This window comes from Sylvia atricapilla, chromosome 11 (genome assembly GCF_009819655.1).
Source record: "Sylvia atricapilla isolate bSylAtr1 chromosome 11, bSylAtr1.pri, whole genome shotgun sequence".
In the NCBI taxonomy this organism is placed as follows: Eukaryota; Metazoa; Chordata; class Aves; order Passeriformes; family Sylviidae; genus Sylvia; species Sylvia atricapilla.
Window position 1 is genome coordinate 7,663,610 of NC_089150.1, and position 26,205 is coordinate 7,689,814.

A 26,205-nucleotide genomic window follows, 5' to 3' on the forward strand; every position below is an offset into this window, starting at 1 on the left:
CAACGTCAGCACAAAATAACATTGTTGTTGCATAACATTTTGCATGGAAACTATAAATATGTATGAGCTTTACATGATGTTGGATGAAATGTTTGATAAGTATATCGTATACGTTTCATGTAACTGTCAGTGCTCCAGCTATCTTAGCAGAATATTCTGATGTATAGTAACTTAACCAGGGAAATATTTAAAATAAGAAGGAAAAAAATTAAGATTGACATCTGCTGGCTGCCAAAGTTATATAAGCATCAATATTTTCTTTAAAGACAGCATCTTTGAGCAGTTGTTCTTATTAACACTTTTGTCTTTTAGTTATATTTGAGAGCAGATCAATGTTGCAAATGAGAATGGGCCTGATGCTGCACTGATCAATGGAAAAGCTTCCCCTTGGCTTCGGAGGTGCAGAAACTACCAGATCTTACTGAGAGACCCGTCTTCGGGCTCCTTTTGCAAAAGGAAATGGTTTCTGCTTCTTGTAGCCATTGAGGTGCTGGATAGTATAGAACAAAGATTGAGGAGTTAACCAGGAGCCCTCTAATTTCAGTATTTTCTCAGTAAATTATATTAAGGGGAACCTTGATTTTTTTTCCAGTGATATAAGAAACAGCAGCAAAAAACAGAGAAGAAACACCCAAGGCCCTTATCTGTGCCATAAATCAATAAAACTGTAGAGTTCACTTGCATGGTGCTTTACCATCCCTCAGCCAAGCTGAGCCCCTACAGTGCCAGACTCCAGCTTGCTGAGCTCCTCCAAAAACCAGCCACATTTGGGACTGTCCTGAAACATACAGCTTTCCTTTTCATGGGAATTGTGTAAGCTGCCAACAGGTATTCAGGGAGAGCTAGGGGTTGGCAAGACTTTGAGGGGGAGAATGTAGTCCTGGATGCTCCCTGAGCCTTCAGCAGGGCAGGGATTTCTCCCTGGGTGACCCAGTCCGGCAGAACAGGCCACCTTGTGCAACCTCAAGTTTCTGTCCCCACCAGTAAACAAGACCAAAACACTAGGGAAAAAAACAGGATGTGTGGAAGGCTGGAGTGAGATGCCCAGTCATACCTGGCCTGTTGGCATATGGATCCCAAGGGGAGAGGTCTTCCACTCCACTCCTGCTCCAGACAACAATCACAGGGAGAGTTTGCACACCCCAGGACAGTGAGCAAATACCATGGAGAGGCCAAAATACCTATGGATGCTGAGGTATGATCTGGCTGTGTAGTGAAATGCCCCTCTTTGCCCTTGCTGCTCAGGAGAGCTGGGACTGGGACCTGGGTGTGAACCAGAGAGACATGTCTCTGGTCAGCTCTGCAGAAGCTGTCTTTCAGGGAAATTGTGATTATTTTCTTTTCCTCTACATTATTTCTAGTGAAATGCTCTAAATATTTTATATTGTTAGCACCTCATATTTTTAATGTGTTATTAATAATATAAATTACCTGGAAGAATATAATTTAACTATTTTTTAGAGTCTTCAGAAAACTCTGCAAAATAACACAGGTAAACTCCAAGCTCCAGGATTTAAACTCTTTGGTTTGTTTTGCGGGGTTTTTGTTGTAAAGTTGCATCTCTTTTCCCATACAAATCTTACCTATGAGCGTAGGATTTACCACTTTTCACTCCCTCCAGCATGCATAACTCCTGACCCTTGTGGAGTTAAATCCTGGAGCAAGACAGACCTGCGAGCTTTGCTTTTAGTAGCAGGTGACATTTAAATTGCTCGAGTCTGACAATTTATTACAAGTGCAGACAGATTTGTTTGAATTGATCTTCTTAAAAGAATTTTTAAATAATATAGACATGATTCCTATAATAGCATCATCTACATCGAATGATACATATTGTTCATACATTAGTGGCCAGATGCTGTCTTTAGGGAATGTGATGTTCTTATTTGAGCTAATAAAGTGCCACCATAAAGCAAACCAACTCTGACAGTATTGTGAAATTTGGAGCTGGAGCACTGTATTTCCATAGTATAATAACGAATGTGGCTTTCTGGTTTGCTCAGTACTAATTATATAAGCATTTAACATATGCATGAAAAGATCTTTAAAGCTGCAGAATATTATGGTTCTTTTTTTTAACCTCTAAAATAACTTACTCTTCGTCTAGCTTTTCACCCTGCCTTCCTTTTAACTTGAGTTCTTGTACTACAGAGAATGTAGGCCGGTTAGTCACACCAGCTAAAAAGTTAGAAGATACAATACGTCTGGCAGAGTTGGTAATTGAAGTCCTACAGCAAAATGAAGAGCACCATGCAGAGGTGAGCAGCGTCCCCGGCGAGGTCATGTCCCCCCAGGCCTTCCACAGGATCCGGTGGGAGCTTTGTGTATTTATTTGATGTCTTGCCAGCTGGTGCTGGGTTATCTTTTTTAAAAGCTGAAAGTACGCTCAAGTACAACGAAAGCAAAGTACACTTCAGGAGGAATGTGTTTTCAGAGAGGAGGGAGGGCTAAAGATGAATTAATTGAGCTGTGCTCTCCTCGATGTCAGTTTGCAGCCTTTCTGACAGTGCCAGCAGGAGCTGAATCTGGCCAAAATATTCACCACCAACAACCTGCAAGAGCAAGCCTGTCCACTTTCAAGAAAGGTCATATTTCCAAATCATGACCTGTGTGTGTGTGCTCCAGCCAGCATGAGCGGGGTCCCTGCCGCAGCTGCCGCTCCTGCTGTCCAGAGGGGAGCAAGGAAAACTGCAACAAAACACAACATTTCTCCTTCCTTCCCCTTTCTGAGAATTCAGGTTGTTTCCAGGGGTCTCTCTGAGCCCCCATATTAACCGTGATTAACTCACTTGGTTTCCTGTTGGTCTCTTCTGCCTTGGCTTATTGGGAATACTTCTATTACTAGTCACAGAGGTTAGGATGGACTATGTTCTGTTACTCATTGTCTGGGTTATCTAAGGGCCTAATACAACCACTCTTAACTCTTTGAAGCACCTTAACAGAAAGATTCATGTTTCAAAACAACTGAAACCATGTCATAGTCAAATATACACCAGAAAATCGTGAGGCTTGATCCTGGAAACACTTGATCCCCACAGGCAGCTGGCATGGCTGGCTGTAGTCCTGCTCTCAGCACATCAGGACATTTCTGCCTGAGCAGGTGATGTTACATACCCATGTAAGTATTTGCAGGATTGAGCCCTGAGTTCTCTGTAAATCTGGTGCTCTTGAATGCGTATTGAGAAGATCAATAATTTTAAAATTTGGAGAGAACAGTTGTTGTTTATGACTGTAGGTATTGTTGCACTCTTTCACTATTTTCTCTTTTCCTTCCCGCTGATATATATATAGATATACTCACAATATTTTGCATTAAGAGCATTTGATAAATAATTTCACAGTCACCTAAAAATCATTCCAGTGTGTATTAAATATGCAGTACAGTTTTACTTATTGATAATACACAGCAATCCACAAAACCCAACTAATGCCTGATTACATATTTAAATTTCCTCCCTGTTTTTCTACTGTTCATTCAATCTTGGATGATCCTGGCAGGGGAAAGAGGTATGTGACTAAACCGAATGACACGAGTCACTCCTGTCATATTCCGTGCATGCCCTCTCAGTGCCATGTTTCCTACTGGGATTTTACCCTGGTTGCCCTCGCTTCTGTAACTTTGACCGAGGAATGTAACAGCAACTTTGGGTCGGCTGCTTGCAGAGCTGGTAGCCTGACACAGGAGGGTAAATGTGGCATAGCAGTCCAGTCCATGCATGCAGCAATGGGTATATTTTACGAGCGCTGCAGTTACATCCCAACACAACCCTACCTGCCTGGACTCGCTCCTCAGCCTGTTGTTACCTGTCGTTTGCATTCACCCAACCTCTAGTACACTGTGGTGGAGATGGGCTAAGTACTACAGGAGTGCCTAGAATGGTAGTGGTCTTCCTCTGGTTTTGTCTGTATGTGCCTTGTACTGGATATACAGTATTTATATGTAGAGAGAGAATATATGGGGTGAAGAGTGAAATAAACCTCATTTTTTGCTAAAGCAAGGGGTGCTTGAGAGCACTGTGCTTGTGCAAAAACTGTTTTATTCCACTCCTCACCAGCACAGGCTGGATGTACAACCAGCTGGGAAGGAGCTGTTTTTTAAAACACAGCTTATTTTGAGAAGAGGAAGCAGTTGCAGGACCAGTCACACTCAGCCAGCCACACTGCCAAGATCCTCACATGAGGAGGAAGGCTCAGAACTGTTCTCCAGCATCTTTTGTGTCACAAGGTTTTGATTAGAGACAGAAGGTTAATGCCAACACAGATAGGAGGCATCCCCATCCCCTGTTCTGAACAGTGGCTTGGAAGGATGAAATCCATCTCTCTCCAGAAGCCCAGCACACTGTCGGTGCAGTTTTGAATCCCTGTCCTGAGGGTGGCTGTGGCATTTCAGCAGTGCACAGGCAGTTGGCCAGCTCTCTGCACTCTTTGAATTGCACTCAGGGAAAAGAGAGAAGAGGCAAGGTTGTTTATCACTGATTTTTGTTCTGTGTTGTAGCCACATAATGCTGTTACAGTGCAGTGAGCAGTGCTGCGGTATTACACTTTCTTTCCCCTTTCCCCCCCTCCCCACATATAATTCCAGGTGACTTTTTTTTATATGTTGTCACTCACCTGGAGAAGACTTGTCCTGTGAGGTATGACTCTTTGGTCTACTTCACTTATTCAGCTGAAAATTAAGTTGCACTGCTTACTGAATAAATGCCTTACTTTACTGTAAAATAATAGTTTTTGCAATTAACACATGCCCCTTTTCCCCCCTGTTAACATCCAGGCGGATTCCCTAATGAAAATGTAGAAAATAACACTCAGATCATCTTAAAAAATCATTACAGGAGGAGAATCGTGTCTAGTCAGTTAGGTTTGTCTTATCCATAAGAAACAACCCAGCACAGGCAGAAACAGCAGAATCTGTGTGCCTATGTCTGTAATCTGGGAGCAGGAGGTCTCTGTCATTGTATCAGCTCTCCCATCAGATGTCTCCCAGCTCCCCTTCCCTTCCTCGGGATGACTGATGACAAATGCCAGAGACAATGCCATTCACCTGTTTTTAAATGTGTGTTTTCTCTCTCTATGTATACATATGTGTATATGTATATATGTATCTTAACTCCTTGAGATCATACATATATACATGTGTATCCATGTGTAAAATATACAATAATAGGTGTGTTTGGCTAGAAAGTACACATTTTTTCCCCCTTTACATTATTATTTAAGCAAAGCAGGTAAGTAGATGGTAAATAAATGAAATGTTACCATCTTGAAGGAGGTTTTCTAAGTATGGTGTTACCAACCCTGCTTACAGAAATTAGGGAGCAGGTTGAGGATCCTGATGTAAGTTAGAGAATTACAGAGGTAAAATTTGACTTTGCAAGCAAAAGGAAAACTGTTACTGGTTTGGGCATATTTTTCCCACCATTGATCACATGCTTTTCTTTATTTAAAATCGCTCTTTTTTTCCTTTTTCATGGAAGCAGGTTCTTATTGCGGGACTCTGAAGTGTTTATGTTGGGGTTTGTTACAGAAGACATTCTTTGGCCTCCCCTGGTTTCCCTTCCTCTCAAATGCCGGTTGCCATCGGTCATTTGTAGTGGTCACTCCATGCCCGCAGCCCTGTGGGCAGTGTCGGGTGGGTGCCAGCCTGGCAGGCTCTGGGCAGGCAGAGGCACAGCCAGAGAAACCACATCAGAGCAAGGGCAGACCCCTCAGCCTCCCTGAAAACCACAGCCAGGAGTTGCTGCCATAAGAGAACCTGCACAGCCCCGCTGCTCAGTGCTGCTTCCCCACCCACCCCAAGGTTGGAGCAGGCTTCAGGAGCACACCTGTGTCTTGGTGGTTTTGGTTCCTCTGTGGTCTCTCAGCAGTTTGGTGCCTCCCAGTGTGGTACTCACCAGCATTCAGCCCTGTGCCTGGCTGGACACCAGCACCAAATGTGGAAAGGAGCTGAAGAGCACTATCCTGCATCTGAGCCCCACACAGGCTCCCTCGTCTTGGTTTTGGCTTTTCCAGAGTGACGACTCTCTGGACACTCAGGGCCACTGTCACCACTATCACTGTGCTCCTGAGCAGCCCTAAGCAGGAGATGCTGCAGCAGAGCTGGGCAGCTTCCTCCATGGGCCTGAAGCTGAGGACAGTTTGCAAACAAAGGACTCTGCTGCAGCCATGTCCCCATGCCATGACCACTGGGACACTCACCTGCTGGTGTTGCCGCTTCAGGCATGGGCAGACACTGAAGCTGTGCCTTTATGGCACAGCTCACCTCGTCCACATCTTCACCCCTATTACAGGACAGGCCCAATACTAAGATTAGTTTGGGGGTCATGTGGTTATTTTGGCTGTCTTACATCTTGGATGTGCTCTGGGAAGAGGATGCCAAGTGCAATGCCCAATCTATCCATGCCTTCATATCAATTTTATGTCAACTCATGGAATAATAGCAGGGCAGTGTCAGTCTTGCTTTGTATTTTTAAGGATTTAAGGAGTAGAAATAGTTCCAAAGACACCCTGCCAGTATCACTGGCAGCTGAGAAGTCCTGGCAGTAACTTCTTTTGGGGATGCTGTTCCCTCTCCATGACCAAGTGAACCAGTAGCTGGAGTTGTGCACATCTCTGCAGTTCTTCATCAATAAATCAAAACTGAACCCTGAGAGAGTGAAAGCCCATTCTGCTCATTCATGTCTGCTAAAACCTGCAAAAAATGCCCCTCCCTGGCTGGCAATTCTTCTTCAAACTGATTCCTCCATTCCCAATCTCTTCCGTTTCATCTCCACTCTTGTGCCTAAGCTAAAGGTTTCTTTTTCTTGCCAAGTGCCGCAAAGCTGTTCCTTAGCTCCTTTAAGTCACTGAGTAATTTCCTATCCCTTCAAAATGACAGCACATGGTCCTATGGACAGCTCTTCTCATCTTGCATGTTCCCAGCCAGAAGCGACTACTGAACACGCATGCATGCATTTGCAGCATTCACATCTGAGCCATGTACGATGTGAATGTCACCTCAGAGAGCCCGCACAGCAAATTTTAAGGACCCATGTGCATGAGAATGAGTTACCTCACTGGTATTTTTTTGGTTTTCAAGTTTAGACATATGTTTTTTCCTGCCTCTGTGAAAATACAGGCTTGCCATAGACTTTTTTTTTTTTTTTTTTTTTTTTTTTTTTTTTTTTTTTTTTACCTTGGCATGTTGATAGTAGAGCTTTGTAATGGATTCCTACTCAGTAGCATCATGAAGGTAGTAGTGTGTTAGCTAACCATGTAAAATGAACAGTGCTGTAATAATTTCTACTGGTGATGTTTGAAATATCTTTAAAACTGAGTGTGAATGATTTAGGACAGATTTTAATGTGTCAGGCTTCTAGTTTCTCAAGACAAATGCAAGTACTGAATTCAAGTAGAATTTAGGCTGTTAAAAAACCTATCAGAAAACCCACAAGCACAGTGAAGAAACTCCCAAATTTCTGTACTTTAGAAATAAGAAATAGTAGATTTTTTTTCCTGCTAATTATTATCATTAATGATGAATGAAGTCATTTATTGTAAATTGAACAGATGAAACCTCTGCCATGTTACAGCTGCATGCCTTTACAGTGGAGCTCTGAAGAGATCCTCTGCAAGAAACCTGTGTGTTAGAACAGCAGTGCCTAATTCTGTGATTAGCACTGCCCATGCAGGCTAGCACTCCAAAGCACTGTTCTCTTTACAATAAAGATAATTTCAATGAAATGCACTTTTTTTTTTTTTAATGAAACGTGGCCTAACATCTTTTCCTGTGCTTTATTAGAACTAATACACGTCTTTATTATCTTTTTCTACCAACTCTGAAGGCCTTTGCTTGGTGGTCAGACCTAATGGTTGAGCACGCGGAGACCTTCCTGTCCCTGTTTGCAGTGGATATGGATGCAGCATTAGAGGTGCAGCCCCCAGACACCTGGGACAGCTTCCCGCTCTTTCAGCTCATAAACGATTCCCTCCGTAGTGACTGTATGTATTTTGTATTCTGATCATTTCCTTTCCAGTGATAATGCTTTCAGCCTCTCCTTACTGCACAGAGAACACACAGAGAACTGAGATGGGCAGAGATTTACAGATTTACAAACTTTGTTAGCATCAGCTTGATTTTGTTCTGTTGCTACCAGTAAAAAGCACACCCCTTAAATCACCGCAGTCAAAGGTGGGAAGTTGAACTTTTATTTTGCTTCATCTTCTCAAGTGTCTTGATAATAGCTGCCTGATAAGCAGAGAATTAGGTACTCTATATCTTACTGTCATTAAATGTGTGTATCCTTCTATATGTATGTACTGCATTTATTTAACATGGAGTAAACTAGTCCCTGCTTTAAGATTTTATTGAAGGGAGGAAAATATGAAAGTAAATGGAAGCAGGAGTAGTTCAGAAGAATAGTGCTTTGTGAAACAAGACAATTCTCTGAAGCACTTGGGCCCATGCTTTCAAAACTCGTATGAGGATTTGGCACTTTCCTGGGTAGTCCAATCCTCTCTGGGGAGCTGGTGGCAAAATTGGCATTGCCTTAACTACATCCTAGACCAGGACCCCAGATAGCTTTCTAGGACTACGTGAAAAAAGCCAGGGACTCATCTTCAGAAAGCAAGTTCCAGCATCATTGTACTAAACAACCAAAGAAGAAATTACTCTCCCACCTGCTGAAGCCATGATGTTTGCCATGCTGTGTTTCTTACACTGGTTTTATTCACAGGAGGTGATAATGTATTTGTAAGTTTGACATTAATGGAAAAGAAGTTTATTGTCTGTTTATTTGTTTGGAGTAAAAAGTCATTCCTGCTGTCTGTGTCATGAGCTCCAGCTCCTGTTATGTTCTTGAAGTTTTCCTGTTCACTGACAAATTCATTGTTTGATGAAGTGCCACGCTGTGGTTTGTTACAGAGGCTGTAGTAACAGTAGTGTCTTACTATACTTTTATTTATCTATTCTAGATAATTTGTGCAATGGAAAATTCCACAAACACCTCCAAGACCTGTTTGCTCCACTTGTTGTTAGATATGTCGATCTGATGGAGTCCTCAATTGCACAGTCAATTCACAGGGGCTTTGAGCGGGAGTCATGGGAGCCAGTAAAGTAAGGAAACCTCCTTTGATACAATCGGAATTTGGGTGCAAATGGATGGAGATTCATATAGAGGTGAATTAGCTAACATTAGACTGGACATGCAGAAAATGCTTTAAACGTTCTAGTTTAATGCTATAAATTAGGAGGCCTGATCTCTTCAGGGTTTTCAGGTTAATGAGGGAAATGGTATTGGCTTTTTGAAATGCATTGCTGCCTCAGTTTGAACCGTGTGCCTTTGAACAGGGAAGCATGAAAATGGGAAAACCTTCTTAACTGCCATGGCTTTTTGGAACCCGTTCTAAAAGCCTTTTCCAATGCTGCTTTTGAACTCGCATAGCTCCTTTTCAGAACAAAAAAAATCTCGCTTCACGGTGTTCAGTTCCAGCCCTATAACCCCTGTGAGTCATTGCTGTATTTATTCTCAATACTTATTTTTTCCACCCACCCTGTGGGGGGAATAGTGCAGTGTGTGCCTCTGGCATCAGCCCCATGGCTGGTGGCTGCACATGTCCCCGTGTCCAGGGCAGCTCTGCCAGTCCCAGCTCCCCTGCCTGTAGGATTAGACGTGCAGAAACCGAAGTGAAACACGGGCAAGATGATTCAAGCATAATCATTTCTTACATTTAGAAAGCTACGAGTTTATCAGCAAGAAATTGGGAGCCTGAGAAAAACCCAAATTGAACTCTAGAGGTGGTGAATGATAAAAATGTGACATGTGCTTTGGATTACTGTTGTTATTTCACAGGTTTTGAAGCATTGCTGAACCCTTTCATGCTTGCTCTATAAAGCCAAGTCAGATCCTGCAAAGGGATATAGCTGGCTTTTCCTTCTAATAAAGATATTAAAAGAGAGAGATGGACCCTTTGCAAGCAACATGAGTCTGGCAATGCCTCATACCAGGAACTGGGACCAGGTGACCTCCAGAGAGACTCTTTTCCTTGCTTTTTTTTGTCATTCTCTAGGCAAAATGAAATGGCACCGCACTCTCAGGGGTTGCTGTATAAAAGAACGTGTGGTCTTTCAGGGCTTTTCACACCAAATATGTTCCGTTTACAAGGAAAAGAGATTTTGTTCAGCAGCCAGCCTCCCATATGCAACCTGGAGTCTGAGTACCCAGGTTTTTTCCTTTCTTTCTTGTGCATCCTCAGCATCCATAAGGATTCTGCCTGCCAAATCTCGGGCTTTTTCTTGACACCTGATCATCCCCTCTGTTTTGAGTGGGGTTAAGTGGCTGGCATTCAGGAGCCTCTCTCACTTTCCATTTGCTGTCTTTGGTCTGCAGGCTAACAGGATTAAAGATCCTAAAAAATCTTGTTTCAAATAAGCAGATGTGACCCAGAAAACATACAAGAAATAGATCTTTCGAGTAGGAGAATGCCATTTTTACAGCCACTCCTTCAAGCAGAATTGCACTTCGAAGTTAGCATTAACTTCAGTTTCAGAGCTTTGCTTTAGTAAAAAATATGTATTTCCTTGTCTGTTATGAAACAGAGGCAGTTAACTCTGCGTACCTGTCCACCTGGGTCAAGCACTCAATAAACAAGTCATTCTGCTTTTTTTTTCTTTTATCAGAAGCTGTCATCTTTTTGCTTTTTAATGACTTCAGGGAGTTAACTATAGATGTCCATAAGTACTTGGATGTGCTACTTGCCTGTCAAAATGCTTTGTCCCTGGGTATGCCAGCATCTATCACTTCCAAGTTATCTCTGATAGTTATAAAAGATCTTTTCTTAGTTCTCCTGTGATGGTTATTCCCTTCTGGAGTTCCAGTTACAGCGTGCTTTGAACATTGCATCTCTAAGCAAAAGCCCAGGATGGACTCTTTCTCTTACAGACTTGGGTATTTAAAAGATTTCTTCCAGCAGGAAAGTGGGTGCTTTCTACAAGAAGCTTCTGTCCATCTGGTGAAAAGATGCACCATAGGTTTTTTTTCACGTGTTGATATTTTGTTCTTATGTCTCGCACACAAAATTGTGAGTTGCAAACGCTGGCTCAACGTGATGTGGCCCAGTGAAGGGAGGCACCAGTGAGTGCCAGAGGGTGGCACATACAGTGCAAAGGAAAAGAGGAGTGTCATTCCTAGGATCTTATGACATTTTTCATGTGCTGTTCAGAACTAAATGTTAAGGCATCTTCATCTTTGCCTCCTGGGCAGACCACCTGCTCCTCTTTGTCTGATCGACAGGGAACTTGCAGAAAAATTCAGGTTAGAGACTTACTTTGTTTGATTTGCCGTCCTGTATCTACTCACTTCTCACCCCACATGTCCACCCCACATACCATGTAGCGCAGTTGAATTTTTGGCCATGGATTCTCAAATAGTTTGGAGCAGCCAATTCCCAACCAAATTGTGACCTTCTATTGACACTTCTCCAGCAAAGCTTTTTTGGAAATCAGGAACACTGCAGAATGTTCTCCCACAGCTTTCCTCTGCTTTGGAGATGGATCTTCAAATTGGCCAGCAAAGACAGATCATCAAAGCTGACCGTTCCACCAGGCTTGTTCTTGTCCTGGATCTCTACAGTGCATTATGAAAAGGAAATTTCATTATCTTCTGTTAACCAAGAAATTATTCCACAACACAGTCTTTTGAAAGGGTTTCTCTCTACTTGTGTTTGCAGTCAAGGCTGAAATATGTAGCCCTCCGTAACCTGACCAGATGGCAGTTTGCAAGCATGTATTTCTTCTATTTTCATTGCTGCACCTTATGCTCTGAGGAGTTAGGTATAGAAATCATAGTGAGAGAGATACTGTTAAGTATTAAAAAAAAAATGGGGGAAAAAAGCATGGATGTTATGTGCTCATGAGGGCTCTGTAATGTGCCTCTGCAGAGCTGCTGAATTTGCAGGGGGTCCGTGCCCTATAGCTAGAGCAGCTGGTGTGCTTGTATGAATCCACGCAGAGAAATGTGGAACACTTGTCCTTCGCACAGTCATCCAAGTATGCAGGATACAGAGTAGGTCTGTTCTCTGGTGAGTTGAGAGGTCTTGGAAAAGTAGGGTTTGCAATGGGTTTTTTTCATGCTAGCTTCTCGGAGAGTGCTGATTTATCTCGCAGCCAGCTGACACGTATGTGTGTGTGTCTCTATGTGTGTGTCTGTGTTGAAAGATCTTTTTGAGCAAATGCTAAAGCTCATGCAATGACAGCCAGTTTCAATGGCTTGACTAGGGCATTACTCATTGACCCAGGGCTCTCTCTACTGCTCTGTAGTCCTGGCTTTAGCATCTATTAGTTACTCACTAACCCTTTGCAAACTATTCATAAATGTATCATTAATATAAATGTCAAAACTTGAACAATATGATTATACTAATCATTTTATAAGGTTGTACAACTGCGGAATGATAGTGAAAAATGTTTCCCCTTAGAAGAAGCACCGCTGTAGTGAAAGTGAGTATTTTTGTTACTATTCTGGGTGTCAGTCACAGGAAGAGCACAGATTTGACTGCCTACTTCACTATCAAGCTCTTTGCTTCACATCAAGGCTTTTGTGAAAAGATTTGCTCTTGAGCATTTGCTGAGCCTCGACAGTGAGGTTGCAAGTGTTTATAGTGATGGAAGAGACAGGCATTTGCGTCTTCCATCACTAAATCATTTCAGGCATCCTGTAGGAATTGAGCATTTAGGTGTGGCCAAGGGTCTCGTTCAGCTCTATTCTGAACCCGGCAGACACCTCAGTAAAAATGCTGTGATTTTTCTGCCCTCCTTTCACTGCTTGAGCAGCTCTAAGGAGCAGCCGTGGTGCAACTGGACACGTTCCATGTGACTGGTGCTGCGGTACAGCGTGAGCACTGGGAGGTCGTGCAGGGGTACATTGCCAGTCTGTTTGCACTGAGAATTTCCCAGGAGACAGTCCAGGTGAAAGCCATTTCCACAGCTCACACACACACACAGGGCTGAAGCAGAAGCCAGGAGGACAAGCAGTGCAGCTCCAGAGCGCGTGTCTCTCATCAAATGTATCAGGATCCAGTCCTGAAGCTGAGTCGTCTTCAATCAGACAGCCCTCATCTTGTTGATGCGAATGCCCACATTCCCTGCCTGATGGCTGAGGTTATATTTAGCCATCTATATTAAATGGGCATGGCTGGCTTCTAGAAACAGTTTCTCATCTTAGACCTGTAGATTTTTGGTCTAAACAATTGCAGGCTTCATGGAACATTTGTTGGTAATATTAATCATTTTTTAGAGGTCTCACTGCAGCTGTTAGTCAGATAATTAGATCAGTTGAACCTGAAAAACTGTGCATGTCAATTCAGGAGGATATTTTTTTTCATTAGTTACTGTATGTTAATATAATATACTCCATTATTTTGCTGTTTTGTTTTAAGAGTACTAACTTATTCTTGCAACATATTCTTGCATCAGCAAAATAGTGTGTTGTATAAAAGAAATATGTTTCCGTGTGAATATAGTATACTGTTTACTCTAGAAGTCATATTTTATTAATACAGTGTTTTTATTAATATAACACTGTCACTTCTTGAATTTTAATATTAAAACCAAAGGTCCTCTGATTTATGTATTTACCATCTGGCTAAGTTATTTAAGTTGCTTTTCCTTATACATTTATATGTTGTCCACCTCTTGCTATTTCTTTATTTATTCCATATCAGTATCTAACCACATGCACTGCCATTTCTGAAGATTTAACACTCTCTCAATCACTATGTAGTCTATGTCTCATTCAACAGTCATATCATCTTAGCAGCAGATACAGTATGAATGAAAACAATGGATAGCTTTGTGACAGTAGTGAATTCTCCCATTTGCCTGAAAAAGAACACACAGCAGGAAGTTAAATCTACTAAGAATCATAGAAATAATTAAAAATCAGAACATAGACGTGGGGTTTTTTTCACTAGAAAAAACTTGGATTTGTGAATTTCCTCCCCAGCAAAGGATTTTATTCACAAAGAATGATGTCTATTCCCTGACATCCACCACCAATAACAAGCTGAGCTTTTGCAGTGATGTGGTTCACATCGTCTGTTGCATTAGGAAGCATTTATTCAGGCAGCTCAATTCCATTACTTTGGGGGCTGATACATAAAACTTGCAGTAAGAAATGAAGTGCCAAATACATCTCAGGGAAGTTACTAAGATTTTAATATACCTTGAAAGGCATAGTTTGATAGTTTCACAGGAATCTATGAATCACCACAGATAATAGTGTCTGTAAAGTAACTCATTTAATCCAGGGAAATGGGAGAGATCTGCAACGGTGGCATATCTTGATGCAGTCACTGAGAGCAGGCAAGTTCAGATGCTGAAGCAGTGCCCCTGTGCATCAACAGAAAAGCTTTCAGTATCTTCAACAGTGCAGAGTGAAGCTGAAATCCTGAATTTCTGATTCTTTTTCACTGAGTCCAAGTCACAATCTGGTGAAAATGGTGTCAAAGCATCTGGGTTTGTTCCTCCCATGGGACTGTAAAACCACCTGTGGGTTGTGTACCAGTGGCTCAGACAGTGTTCCTGGGAGAGGGCAGAAATGAGGCATTTTTCTGAACCTGGCCTCTCTTCTGAGAGCCAGGTAACATGTGAGTTGGGCAATCAAATTGTATTTTGCTGATTACCAGATCTCCTGAATGTTTTTTATTTTGCATGTAGAATATAACTGTGATGAGATACTCATTTAAACAGAATTAGACCAGTTACATCTAGAGACCTAGTACAGTGAAACATGTCAGGGTGGATTCCAAACTTTGGGCATGTAGTGCTGTTACACGCACCCTGTTCCAGGAGAGAATGTTGCATTAAAACAATACAGCTGTCCACTTTTTAAAGATCTCTAGTTTCATAACAGTTGCACATCTGAAAACACTGATTGAAGTAATAATGCCCAAGTAGACATGTTTCATATTAATCTTTGAGCAGTTCATTCACAGTGCACAAATAGTGGAGCTGGACAATCCTTTTTTTTTTTTTTTTTTTTTTTTTTTCCACCCAGGAATGTAAGGGAGGATCAGGGCACATTCTTCACAAAGGAAGAAGCTTGTAGTTCACTGTTTCATCACTCCAGATTAGCCCATCTTTAATGTGGAGGGTCTAAGACAGAGGTTTTGTAGCAAAATTGCAACTCCCTTGAGCTTGGTGGCAAGAAAAACTCTTACAGCTGGAATTTCAGACTCTCTCTTTATTATTTCAAATTCCAGTCCCTTAGCAGATCTCTTAGTTTAGTACTTTCATCAAGCCTCTGTGTGTAAGAACTGAGACTCTTCCTCAAAAGGGAGATTTTTTGGAAGAAAAGCTGCTCTCTGCACTTTGAATGAAATGGTATCAGGACTCGAAGGTGCAATTATTTTCACAGGTGTTTAAGTTCTCTGTTAATTTGTACTTTGTGATTCTTCTTTTCATTCTGGTTTGCCTTTTTTTTTTCCTATCCCTTAAGGAATTTGAATTTTATAGCAGACTGCAAACACAGTACATTTAAGCTTCCATACTCATGCTTCTTTCTGAAATGTTTTGCTTTAGTTTTTTAACTGTCCTCATGCTGTGAACTTTGCAGATTTGTTTCTGAGTGTCATGTGCTTCTGCTACATCGGCATTGTCACTGTTATGGTATTTTTTCTTTCTGTCTGTTTCTTCCACAGGAGTTTAACAAGTAATCTGCCCAATGTGAATCTACCAAATGTGAATCTCCCTAAAGTACCAAATCTACCAGTTAACATCCCACTAGGCATCCCACAAATGCCTAGCTTTTCTGCACCGTCATGGATGGCTGCTATTTATGATTCTGAGTGTGTATTCAGTTCAAATTAGATCTCATTTAAATTTAAAGTAATCTTGGCATGGATATGTATTGTTTGTTTCTGTGCATTACATAAAACTTTAAAGAGTGATACAGTTAATTAGATGTTTTCTGAATGAGACACTAGTGAATTTCTGGCATGAGTATTTTGAGTTTTTTTGTATAAACCTTGAAAATTTGTCTCAACTCCCACGGACAGTTTGAGCAAGTATCTTGCTTTACAAAATAGCTGTCAACAATGGGACATGGTCTGAATAACATACAAATGACAGAACTTACAACGTGACATTATGTGTCTCAGCAAAGAGTTTTGTCCAAAAGAGAAGATGAACCAATTTCAATGCCAGTCAACCAATTTCTGTGGACCAGATGTAGATCTAAAAATGAATTTTATTGAATGCAAGCTCTGCATTTCCCAGGTAATTTTTGTCTTGACTTTGATGAAGCAATCTAAGAAAGAGGAGCACTCTGTAACAGTTTTTATTCGTGTTGGGGGATGCCCCAGAGAGCAATTAAAGCTCCATAGCCTTCATTACTGCCCAAGTAATGCCATGTCCAAGTAAAGAATGATATTTTCAATGTGAGTTTTAGATCCTGGCTGGGAAAATAGTGTCAAAGCAGTCGCTCTGTAGGAACCTTGCACTCTGTGCTCCCAGCTTCCTGTCTGTCTCAGGGTGCATGTGTGAAGCTCAGGAGGAACATACCACAAATCCTCAGCACAGATCAGGCAAGTTCTCATACAGGAGATTTCCCAGTGAGCAGTGTGGAGGGTGGTACACAGTGGGCTCAACCCAAATCTCATCATTTGAGGTAGCTCATCTCCCAAGATGTCCTGTCGTGGGAACTGTTATTTGTCCATTCTCCTTCTGAAATCCTGGAGACTTATTTTGGGTTGGCATAGGGTGGTCTTGGTCAGCACTGTGATGCTTTTCCTCTCCTCTCACTTAATATATAAAACTGAAGAATTCACCCAAGAATTCTCTGTTCACTTTTACTGAAACACTCCCAATTACATCTACACCTGGAGTCCACCAGAATGCCTCTGCCATTAGTCTGGCACAGGCAGGATTGCAGAGCACTGGTAATGAATGAAAGTAAAGAAAACACTGATGTGAGATCTTCTAAAATAGATTTTAAAACCTTTTAAAATACTAGCATGGTTGTTTATGTTTCAAAGCCATACAACTCATATTCATGCTAAGATAGTTATTTTAAAGGCTAGCTTAGGCAGTTGTCTGTAAAGAGTACTTGAAAGTTTTAATCTTGCTCTGTGCATGCTTTGTGGTATTGCCCTGGAAAAGATAAGAATCATGTAATGACAGAAAATTGGATAATCCCTCTGAAAATGCTTGAGCATCAATGGTATATTGCAAGCTGCCGGCGTGATTAGAGTAATTGTGGTGCTCACAAGCAAAACACAAACAGTGTGTTTTGGAAATGAATGTACTTTATTGTTTACTTGGATGGAGCCCTAATCAAAAGTGAAAAAAAGACTGAGAGTAATTCTTCAAAAATTTTGAAACCAAATGGGTGTCATAATATTGCTGTAGTAAATAGCAATTATTGTATTTGTACACATTAAATCACTTAAAATGTAAATTCATGCAGCTCCAAAACTGGGTTTAGACTGTTAAAGCTTGCTTACACCCAAGCACAGGTTTGAACTAAAAACTGCTGGTAGATGAACATGTGAGACTGTTGTCCAAGCTGATCCCCTGGCTAAAGAAAATGCCTGATTCTTTATCTTTTCATCTCCCTGGTTCCCTTTTACTCACCCTTCCCCTCCATCAAGGACATGTTACCTGTTGCTTAGTGTCAGATACGTTCCTCCTACAACCAAGAGTATTCATTCTTTATCTTGTTGACTCTGCTAGCCCAGGATCCTGCAGGACCCCTCTGGCATGTTGGGACTACAGTTCTCACCTGGGAGTAGCCCTGTTTGCATTAGTTCTGAGCTCCTCTAGCATTAACTCAATGCAGCTGGCATCTGTCACAATAGAAACACCCTCCCTCATCTGTTTCTATAGATGATGTCAGCACAAGTGGTAATGCATGGTGTGTTAAATATCTTATCAATTACTGTGTTAGCATTAGTGGTATGCGAGGAGGGGGTTGAAACTCTCGAAGCTCCCTTGGTAATTGTTCTGAAAAAAAAAAAGTGAGGGAGAAGAAGAGAGGGAGAGAAAAGGGTTATGGATGCATAAATTTCTCTGCACAAACAGAGTGCAATCCAGTCCTGTATTTTTATTCTGTAAGTGGAGGTTTGAGATATAATTATACTGTGAAAAGAGCTGGTGTAGCTACACACTGCAGGACTAAAGACTTCCATCTGGGCAGGGGTGTGGGTACAAGAATATATGCTTGGGAAAGAAATTGAGAATTTTGTGGCAGACCAAAGTTGTTGCAAAATAAATTTTTAAACATGTAAATTTGTTGTCCTGTAATTGCCTTTGCAAAGAAAAAGGTGCAGCGGTAAATCCTGCCGAAACTCCTGGATATGAGATGTACCCTTAGCTCAATTGACTTACCCCAATTTTTTTTCAGCTGTTCAAGAGATAAAGTGTGTCCTCGCTCACCACTTGTTAGCACTGTCCCTTAGCTGGAAACGGGGCCACACTGGGGGGACAAGGCAAACTCAGGATATAATTTGGAGGGTGGAGAATTGCATGAAACCCTATATCTTAATAACTGCATACAGCCTAGTATGGCAGTTATTATTGATCAGGGATTTTCTCCCACAATTTCTGGCCTTAATTCTTAATAATCACATACGTTAATGTGGTTATTAACTAAGGCTGATTTTTACCATACACACGTTCTTCCCGTTAATATGTGTAACTCATGATGTTGTCTTCCTCATCTGGTCTGGAAAGTTTTGTGGGTGATGACAGCAAGGTAGATTAGGCAACTGTATGGTAAAACTCAAAATCCTGATGGTGGAGATGGCCAGCGTTGTCCTGTGTATGAAACTGCTGTCTGCCTTACACTTGTTGCAGGAATGGTCTCCACATCAGGTTGCAAAGACCCTGATGCCACTTCTGACTTTTGTTCTCATTTTGCCCTGCCAGCAATGGATCAGGCACCTCAGAAGATATGTTCTGGAAACTTGATGCCCTACAGACCTTCATTCGGGATTTGCACTGGCCTGAGGAGGAGTTTGGGAAACACTTAGAGCAGCGCTTGAAGCTCATGGCGAGTGACATGATCGAGTCCTGTGTGAAAAGGTAGGTGCCCACGAGTGAGCAAGGCGTATTTCTCACAAGAGCTCACAGGATACGAAGCCTGTTCCACCATAAAACTGGAATTCACCCCATTGCTGAGACCTGTGGACTCTCCCAAGCAGACACTTCTTTGTTGAGACTCAGGAGAGTGCTTATTCACAATAAGACAATAAATCACCTGTTCTTTTGGGCTTTGTAGGTAATTACCTCTTTTCAGTGCCACACGTGAGGTCAGACCTTTGTAAATGCAGGTTGGTGTGATGATGCTGACTGCTGAAGGCATAGCCATAAGAAAGATCTCAGCACCCACCTAAAAAGCACAGATACATGAGAAAAAAAAAAAGCAAGAAAAAATTACTTAAAAAGTGAGATAGTGTGTTGCTTGGCACACAGGTTTCACGTCTGCCGTTGATTGGGAAAAGCTGTTGTATCATCAGCCACATTATAGCATAGTTACCTGCAGATCTTCCAAAACAGAGATATCTTTAAGCAACTTTTAGACATACTGGCAGCTGTCATTTTGAAAACAAAATATTGAAGTTAAGTTTCCAACTTTTCCACTGCAATTTGTGTCCATTTGCATCAGAGGTAGTGAGGCAAAAAGAAAAAATGAACTTTGTATTTCTTTGTGCAAAAATTCATAAAGAGATGAACCAGAAAAAAAGAAATGGATGCCAAATATAACTGATACATGCTAATATTAACTGCAGTGTGTGATGTGGCTGTTCTGTACCACAATTTCCTGGCCACTCTGCAAATGTGAGTGTGGCATTTCTTTTCAGTACAATCCCCACTAGCCTGGATGTACAGTGTCAGCACAGGGGAGGGCACATTCAGTCCCTGAGATGCAGGCAGGAAGGCAGACAGCTCAAGGCTTGTTCTCTCACCATTCTGGAATAAACCCCAGTGCATTTTAAGTGCAATGAGATGTATTGCAATTAATGTCTTTGATGTCAAGCAATATATTGCAGCAGCCCATCTTTGGTCCTGTGTCTGGCACAAACAATGAGCTTTAGTTGTCCTCCAGTTGTCAGGATGTCCTTTAGGAGAAAACTCAGTGCTGGAGCTCTGCTCTCTGCTCTGCCCCAGCACCACCAGCAAAACTTATTTTCTCTTTTTTCTTTTTTTCACTTGGAACTAAGGCCCCTTTGCTGTCCCTACAGCACAGTTATAGCTGCAATGATCTGTTAAAATCAGACCAAGTTATCTCAGCTGAGATAACTGGAAAAAATAAGCAAATTTCCAGGTACATCTAAAGAAGGGCTTGTGTGCCTGGAAGCCAGGTGGGTTTTTTTCCTTGATTTGCCTCAACCTTTCTACAAATGTGTTGCCCCTCTGTAAAAACCTGGCCCAGCTTGTATTGGTACAACTATATATAATGGTTGTGAGCATAAGTAAGTAGGAACATGCTCCTTTCCATGAGGAGATGGAAAATCCCAGTCTCCTTGGGTCCTTTCAGTAATTATCAAGATTCTAGTCCCCGAGTCCAGGCTAAATCTGGCACTGGTAATTAAATCAGTTCAAATGCCACTGCTGATGTAAACCAATATGCTGCCTTCCCTATTTATATCACCTGCAAACAGGGCCTGGCTAAGGTTTCTTTAGCAATTTCAGTTTGACACAACATTTTTCTTCGCGTCTGTCTCTGAACTGTTGAATCCCTGGAGGAGCCACCCCGCCTTCCGCACTGGGTTGTATTTCAGGGCTGTCAGGAAAGCAGCCCTTGCAAGGAAGGCCTGTTAACTAATAAATCCAGGCAGAAGGACCTATATACCCGCTCAGATCTGATCCCCAGAACAGGAGCTTCACATTCCTAAATGAGTTTTCATTTGCATAACCCTTGGGGGGATCGTTCAAGTTCAGGATTATTCCTGAGCTGCAGCTGATATTATTTGTTATTTCTAAATATAAGCTCCTATGTTAATTTATTGGCAGATTCTGCGTGATGTGATAATTGTTCTGTGTTAGGTTACATTAGTGAAGTACCTCTGGAATATGAAGAGGGGCTCTGAAGAAAGGCAAGGCAATGCCCACCACACTGGAAAGCATTCCTGTGTTAGACTCAAAAATGCTTTGGTATTTAAAATATGACACAGGATCAGATTTTGAAGATTTTAGCCTAGCAAAGCTTTTGGTGTATCATGCTTTATTACTGCCAGGGATGTTAGATTTGATCTCAGGAGAGCGGGGAGGTGTGTGATGTGAGTGTGTTCATATGCACATGACTGTGCCGTGCACATTTTGCAGATACATTCTGGTGAATTTGTGTGGTGCAGGGAAACCAGTACTGTGACTTTACAAGACAATTAAGAACTTCCCAGCGAGCAAATACTATAATATCACTATAAATGCAATGATCTGGCAGTGGTCTTTCAGTCAAGCAATGAAGGAGTTTCTGTTATTTGTTGATGCTATCAGAGAGCAATGGGAGCTAGCTTTAGTGCAGCAGGCTGTGGTTATCAATCAGCAAATGCAACCAAATTAAAGGTGTGCTTTGACACTGCTGTTTGTAACATCATCACACTGTTTATCAAGCATAAGAGAGTCACAGTTTCCCTGAAACTGTTGAACACTTTATAAAGAGTGTGTATTCTGGAAAAGGGGGTTTCTTTTTAAACTGGAAAATCATTTTTAGAAAAAATACGTTTGTAACAATTGCACTACGACACTCCCAGCAGCATTCAGCTTTCTGGTTTCTCAAACTCCTCTCAATATTGTTTCAAATTATTATTATTTGCTTCAGTATATTTAAAAGCAACTGAAACATCTTTTTCTACTTTCCTTCACAGAACAAGGATTGCGTTTGAAGTAAAACTGCAGAAAACCAGCCGATCAACAGATTTCCGAGTCCCTCAATCAATATGCACCATGTTTAATGTCATGGTGGATGCCAAAGCTCAGTCTACAAAGCTTTGCAGTATGGAAATGGGCCAAGAGGTAAAAATGCAGGTTCTTCCTTTCACAGCTTTTAAAGGCAATGTCATGAAATTTCCTGTCTCCTGTTGTGCTTGTTTCAGAGACGTTGTATCGTTTGTGGATTTAGCCTTCCATAGAGAGTGTGCAGATGAATGTACAGGGGGTTGCTCTCAAATCTAATGAATAGAAACATTCGGAATCCCTGTCACTTAGGAGTGGCTTTTTGCAAGGACTGTGGTATGCATACGGTATCTCTCAAGCTTGGTTGTTGCATGATGACCATATAAATTGAGTCATTACCTGCACCTTGGAGCCAGGTGTCAGCAACACACTTTCTGTGTATGGCTATTTTCTGTAGACAAACATAAGGAAAACAGGACTGCCAAGTTGTTGCTGTGATGCATGTAAGAAAAAAAAAAAAAAAAAAAAAAAAAAAAAAAAAAACACATAAAATAAATAACTTCCAAAAGTAGATTGAAATTCCGGCTGCTTTGCCTTCCTCGAGTACTGGCTATAATCAGCACACTTGATCATTCTGGATTTCCAGGTTCATAATGACTCAAGTTCCCAAAAAACAAACCTGTTTTAATTAATTGCTGATTTTTATTTTCTCCTGAAGCCGTAGTTGCAGGTTGAAGTTTCTGTGAATTGATCTGTGAATTAGAAAGACATGGCAAATTGGAATGAATTAAATGCATCAGAATGCTCATTTTGCTCCAGTGACTTCAAGCCAAATTAAATATTCATATACCAGTCTAGAATAAATTCACAAATACTGTTTGGCTCACCTAGTCTGCTGCTTGTCAGCATTTCCTAGATAAGCCTTTTCACTATAGCTTTCCATGGTCAGATTTTGCAGTGAATCATTGCTAGTTGTTCCTGTGTTTTTTCACTTGTTCACTTCAATTTGTTCCTCTGAAAGAACTTGCTCCAAAGGCCATTGGGTGTAGCAGGGCTCTCTGCCCTGATGTCATTGGTGTTTGGATCAGATTCAGCTGTTCTTTTTATTTTTCTTATACATATTTCAGTTCTGACGTTTTATTTGTGACACTCACCTTGTAAGAGATTTCATATTACCCATCATCAGGTCTTCCCTTGTCCTCCAGGTCAGCTGGAGCAGATCTTGAGTGGGCTTTTGTTGTCCTGGATATGAACTTCTCTACCATTTTCTGTTCCATATTCATACCATTTGTCTTCCCAAATCCCTCAGTCTGCAGCTGCTGCAGCATCTACCTTGGACGTGCCCCGTCAGCTGCGAAGGTCCATGTTTGCAATGCTCCCCACTGCAAACCAGGATCAAACCCTTATACTGGCACAGTCCCTGGGGACAGGCAGATTTTGGAGATCATGAAGACAGAGGAGGCTCATTGCATTCATTAAACTGTCAGGTTATTTATTCAGGTGGCCCAAGTCTGACATCAGTGCTGTGCCAATGTATCATGTAACCAGGCACTCGCTGCATCTTTCCATGCTGACTTGTGATTGCCACAGTTTCCTCCAAATTCTGAGCATCAGTCCCACTGTGGGTTTGGCCTGACTCAGACTGCAGGAGACAGGGGAGCAGGCAGCTGCATGGTTGCTCCTGGGCTGCAGTTGGGATCAGCTGCAAATCTGCCTGGGCCACTTCCAGGAGTGTTTGGTGCAGCAGCTCAGAGACAGCTGAACCCCTGTGGCAAGCAGCAGTTGCTGGGACATGAAGTTTTTAACAGGTAGCTAAGCTAATAGATCTGTAAAGCAGACATTAATTATTGGTGCATAGGTTACCATCTAGGGCTGAGTATTTTATACACCCTCCCTTTTTCCTTTTTTTTTTTTTTTTTTTCTTTTAATTAGTGTTACTACCTCCTCCTCCATTCACTCGTGCCACTCTGTGTTTCAGCTGTCTCCATCTCCTCTTCTTGAAGCTGTCTAAACATGTGTGCCAAGGTGGTCAGGCTGAGGGGAGTAAAAGTTCCCATATAGATCTGTCATCACAACCTGGGAGGGGAGGACAAAATGCTACCCCATCTCTTCCAGTCCCACTGGAAATGATGAGTCAGATACACAGCAGAGGCATGGGAACCTGGGTTTCCAGCCTGGGTCCTTCTCAGTAGTATGGGGAGTTGGGTCTGTGCCTCACTGAGCCCCTCTGTCCCCCATCTCTGGTGTGTAGCAGCAGCACAGGTCAGCAAGGGGAGGAATGAACAGACAGGGAGGGACAGAAGCTCGCTGATGGGACCACCCGTCAGTGCCACAGCCAGCACATGGCTGCTCCAGCCCGTGTCCCTGTGCAGGGAGTTCAACGGCAGCAAAAAAGGCTCACACTGCCCACCACAGAGTTCAGGCAGGGCCTTTGGCCCAGACCTGACCAGAGATGATGTTTTTGTTAGAAACAAACCACTGATTTTTCTGACAGTTCAATCTGTATGTGGGCAGAGACTCTCTCGACACCTTCCCTGACCTTGCTCTGTGGGTTCCCTCCCACCCCAAAGGCCTTCCCTTTCCCACTACCTTCAGCCACACTCACTTCAGCAGATACTTGAATGCGTTTTGCGAGCATTACCCTTGTGAAACAAACACCCATCATTTCATTCCATTTCCTTGTCTCTAAAGGCAGCTGTTAAAACATTTGGTAAACATACTTTACCATCTTAAATATTTATTTTTCCTCTGAATTTTTAATACATCTAAGGGGATAAATGTATGTATTAAATGTTTCTCAGTTGGTCTAGTATGTTTCTATTTAATATCTAAGGTCAGATGGTCCTTAGAGAAATACAACATACACACAATCTGTTACATGACAAGGCAAGATACTCATCACATAAAGTCAAGTTGAATCATTGTAGTGCACTGATTATGGATTGTAATAATTGAGCTAATAGAAAGCTATGCTGAACTTGATCGAGAGTGGGGGCTGTGCTGGGTAAAGCAAACCAACTCTGTGATCTTTAACCTTGAGTGTTTCCATGAGGAATGTGGAAGGAGCTGTTGGAATTGCTGGTTTTGCAAGCCAGGCATCTGTAGCAGCACCAGGCGCTTGCGTTCCAAACCGCCGCTGTCTCTGAGCCTGTCCTGGCCAAGGCTCCCCTTCCTGAGGTGGAGCTGGGGCTGTGGCGCTGGTGGCACAGGGTGCACATGGCTGTGGCTGCCTGGGGCAGGCCCTGTCCTGCATGGTCACTGCCGGGGCACCCGGGCTCACTCTGCCCTGGGGATTGCGGCTGCGATGGGAATGAGCGCTCAGGGTACTGCTACACCACCTTGGTGCATGCACAGGCTCCTCTCCTGCTCTCAGAGCTGTGGTTTTATTCCATTGGGGCTCTTATTTGCTTTTGAAACAAGCTTGTAATTGAACATGCATCAGTCAGTGCATTTCACAATGAATTGCTTTGCACATAGCTAGTCATGTTTGAATTCAAACTCATGACTTGATGAAAGCAGTTAGCTGAATACTTGTTTGCAAAGTTTTACACACACAGAAAATGCAGTTGCAGAAGGAAAACATGATGGGAGAGACACCCCAATATATGCACAACCCCTTCTCCATTTCCCTTAGGAAGTCCTGGCTGTGTCTGCCAAGCACATCAGCAGCTTCTACCTGTACCAAGCTGTTACAGGTCCCTGTTGCCCCACAGCTGCATTCCAGCTATGCTAGGAAAGGCCAGGTCAATCCTGGGAGCTGATAAGGCCTAGCTCTGCATTAACAATTAATCATAACTATGATCCCATGAGGGATTTGTGTATATGTCTTGACCTGCAAAGCAGGACATGGAATGGGAGCTGCCAATGCAAGTATCACCCGCTTGTTCGTGTATGTTTTTCCCCCGCGTGGGCCCAGCAGATCGCAGCCTGTGGCGTGGCCGTGCCGGTTTGTCCCCGTGTCCAGGTGAGGCTCCGAGTGTCCCCAGCCAGGCCGTGGGCTGGGATGTGCTGTGCCACGTCCCCTGCCCTGGCCCTGCCGCCCGGTGAGGGCTGTGTGGCTGCCCTGAGGCTGAACCCTGCCTGTCGACAGCCGGTTCCCTTCCTCTTCGGAGCCAAATAAAACCATAAGAGAGTGCCAGGTGTCAGCTACAATCCGGTCCCTTCCCACTGTTTTACTGCCACCAAATCCTACAGGTAGCGATCTCTGGTATTTCAGCGAAAGGAGGTTTTGACCCCATTTCATTTTCCATCGCTTATTGTTTCTGTGCATGATGCTGCTGTTCTCATACGTCTCTTTTTTTAAAAGATTTTGGTTTATTTATTGTTTATCTTCATAT

General features: G+C 42.4%; 1 protein-coding gene across 1 annotated transcript in view; it reads left to right on the forward strand.

Annotated features, from left to right (window-relative positions):
• CADPS (calcium dependent secretion activator) overlaps positions 1–26,205 on the forward strand; it is a 207,493-nt gene that overhangs the window by 149,263 nt on the left and 32,025 nt on the right. The window contains exons 18-23 of the mRNA XM_066327272.1: positions 2,152–2,267; positions 7,821–7,977; positions 8,950–9,091; positions 15,673–15,819; positions 18,899–19,054; positions 21,841–21,988. Coding sequence (XP_066183369.1) covers positions 2,152–2,267; positions 7,821–7,977; positions 8,950–9,091; positions 15,673–15,819; positions 18,899–19,054; positions 21,841–21,988 — 866 coding nt within the window. The remainder of the gene's footprint in view (positions 1–2,151; positions 2,268–7,820; positions 7,978–8,949; positions 9,092–15,672; positions 15,820–18,898; positions 19,055–21,840; positions 21,989–26,205) is intronic.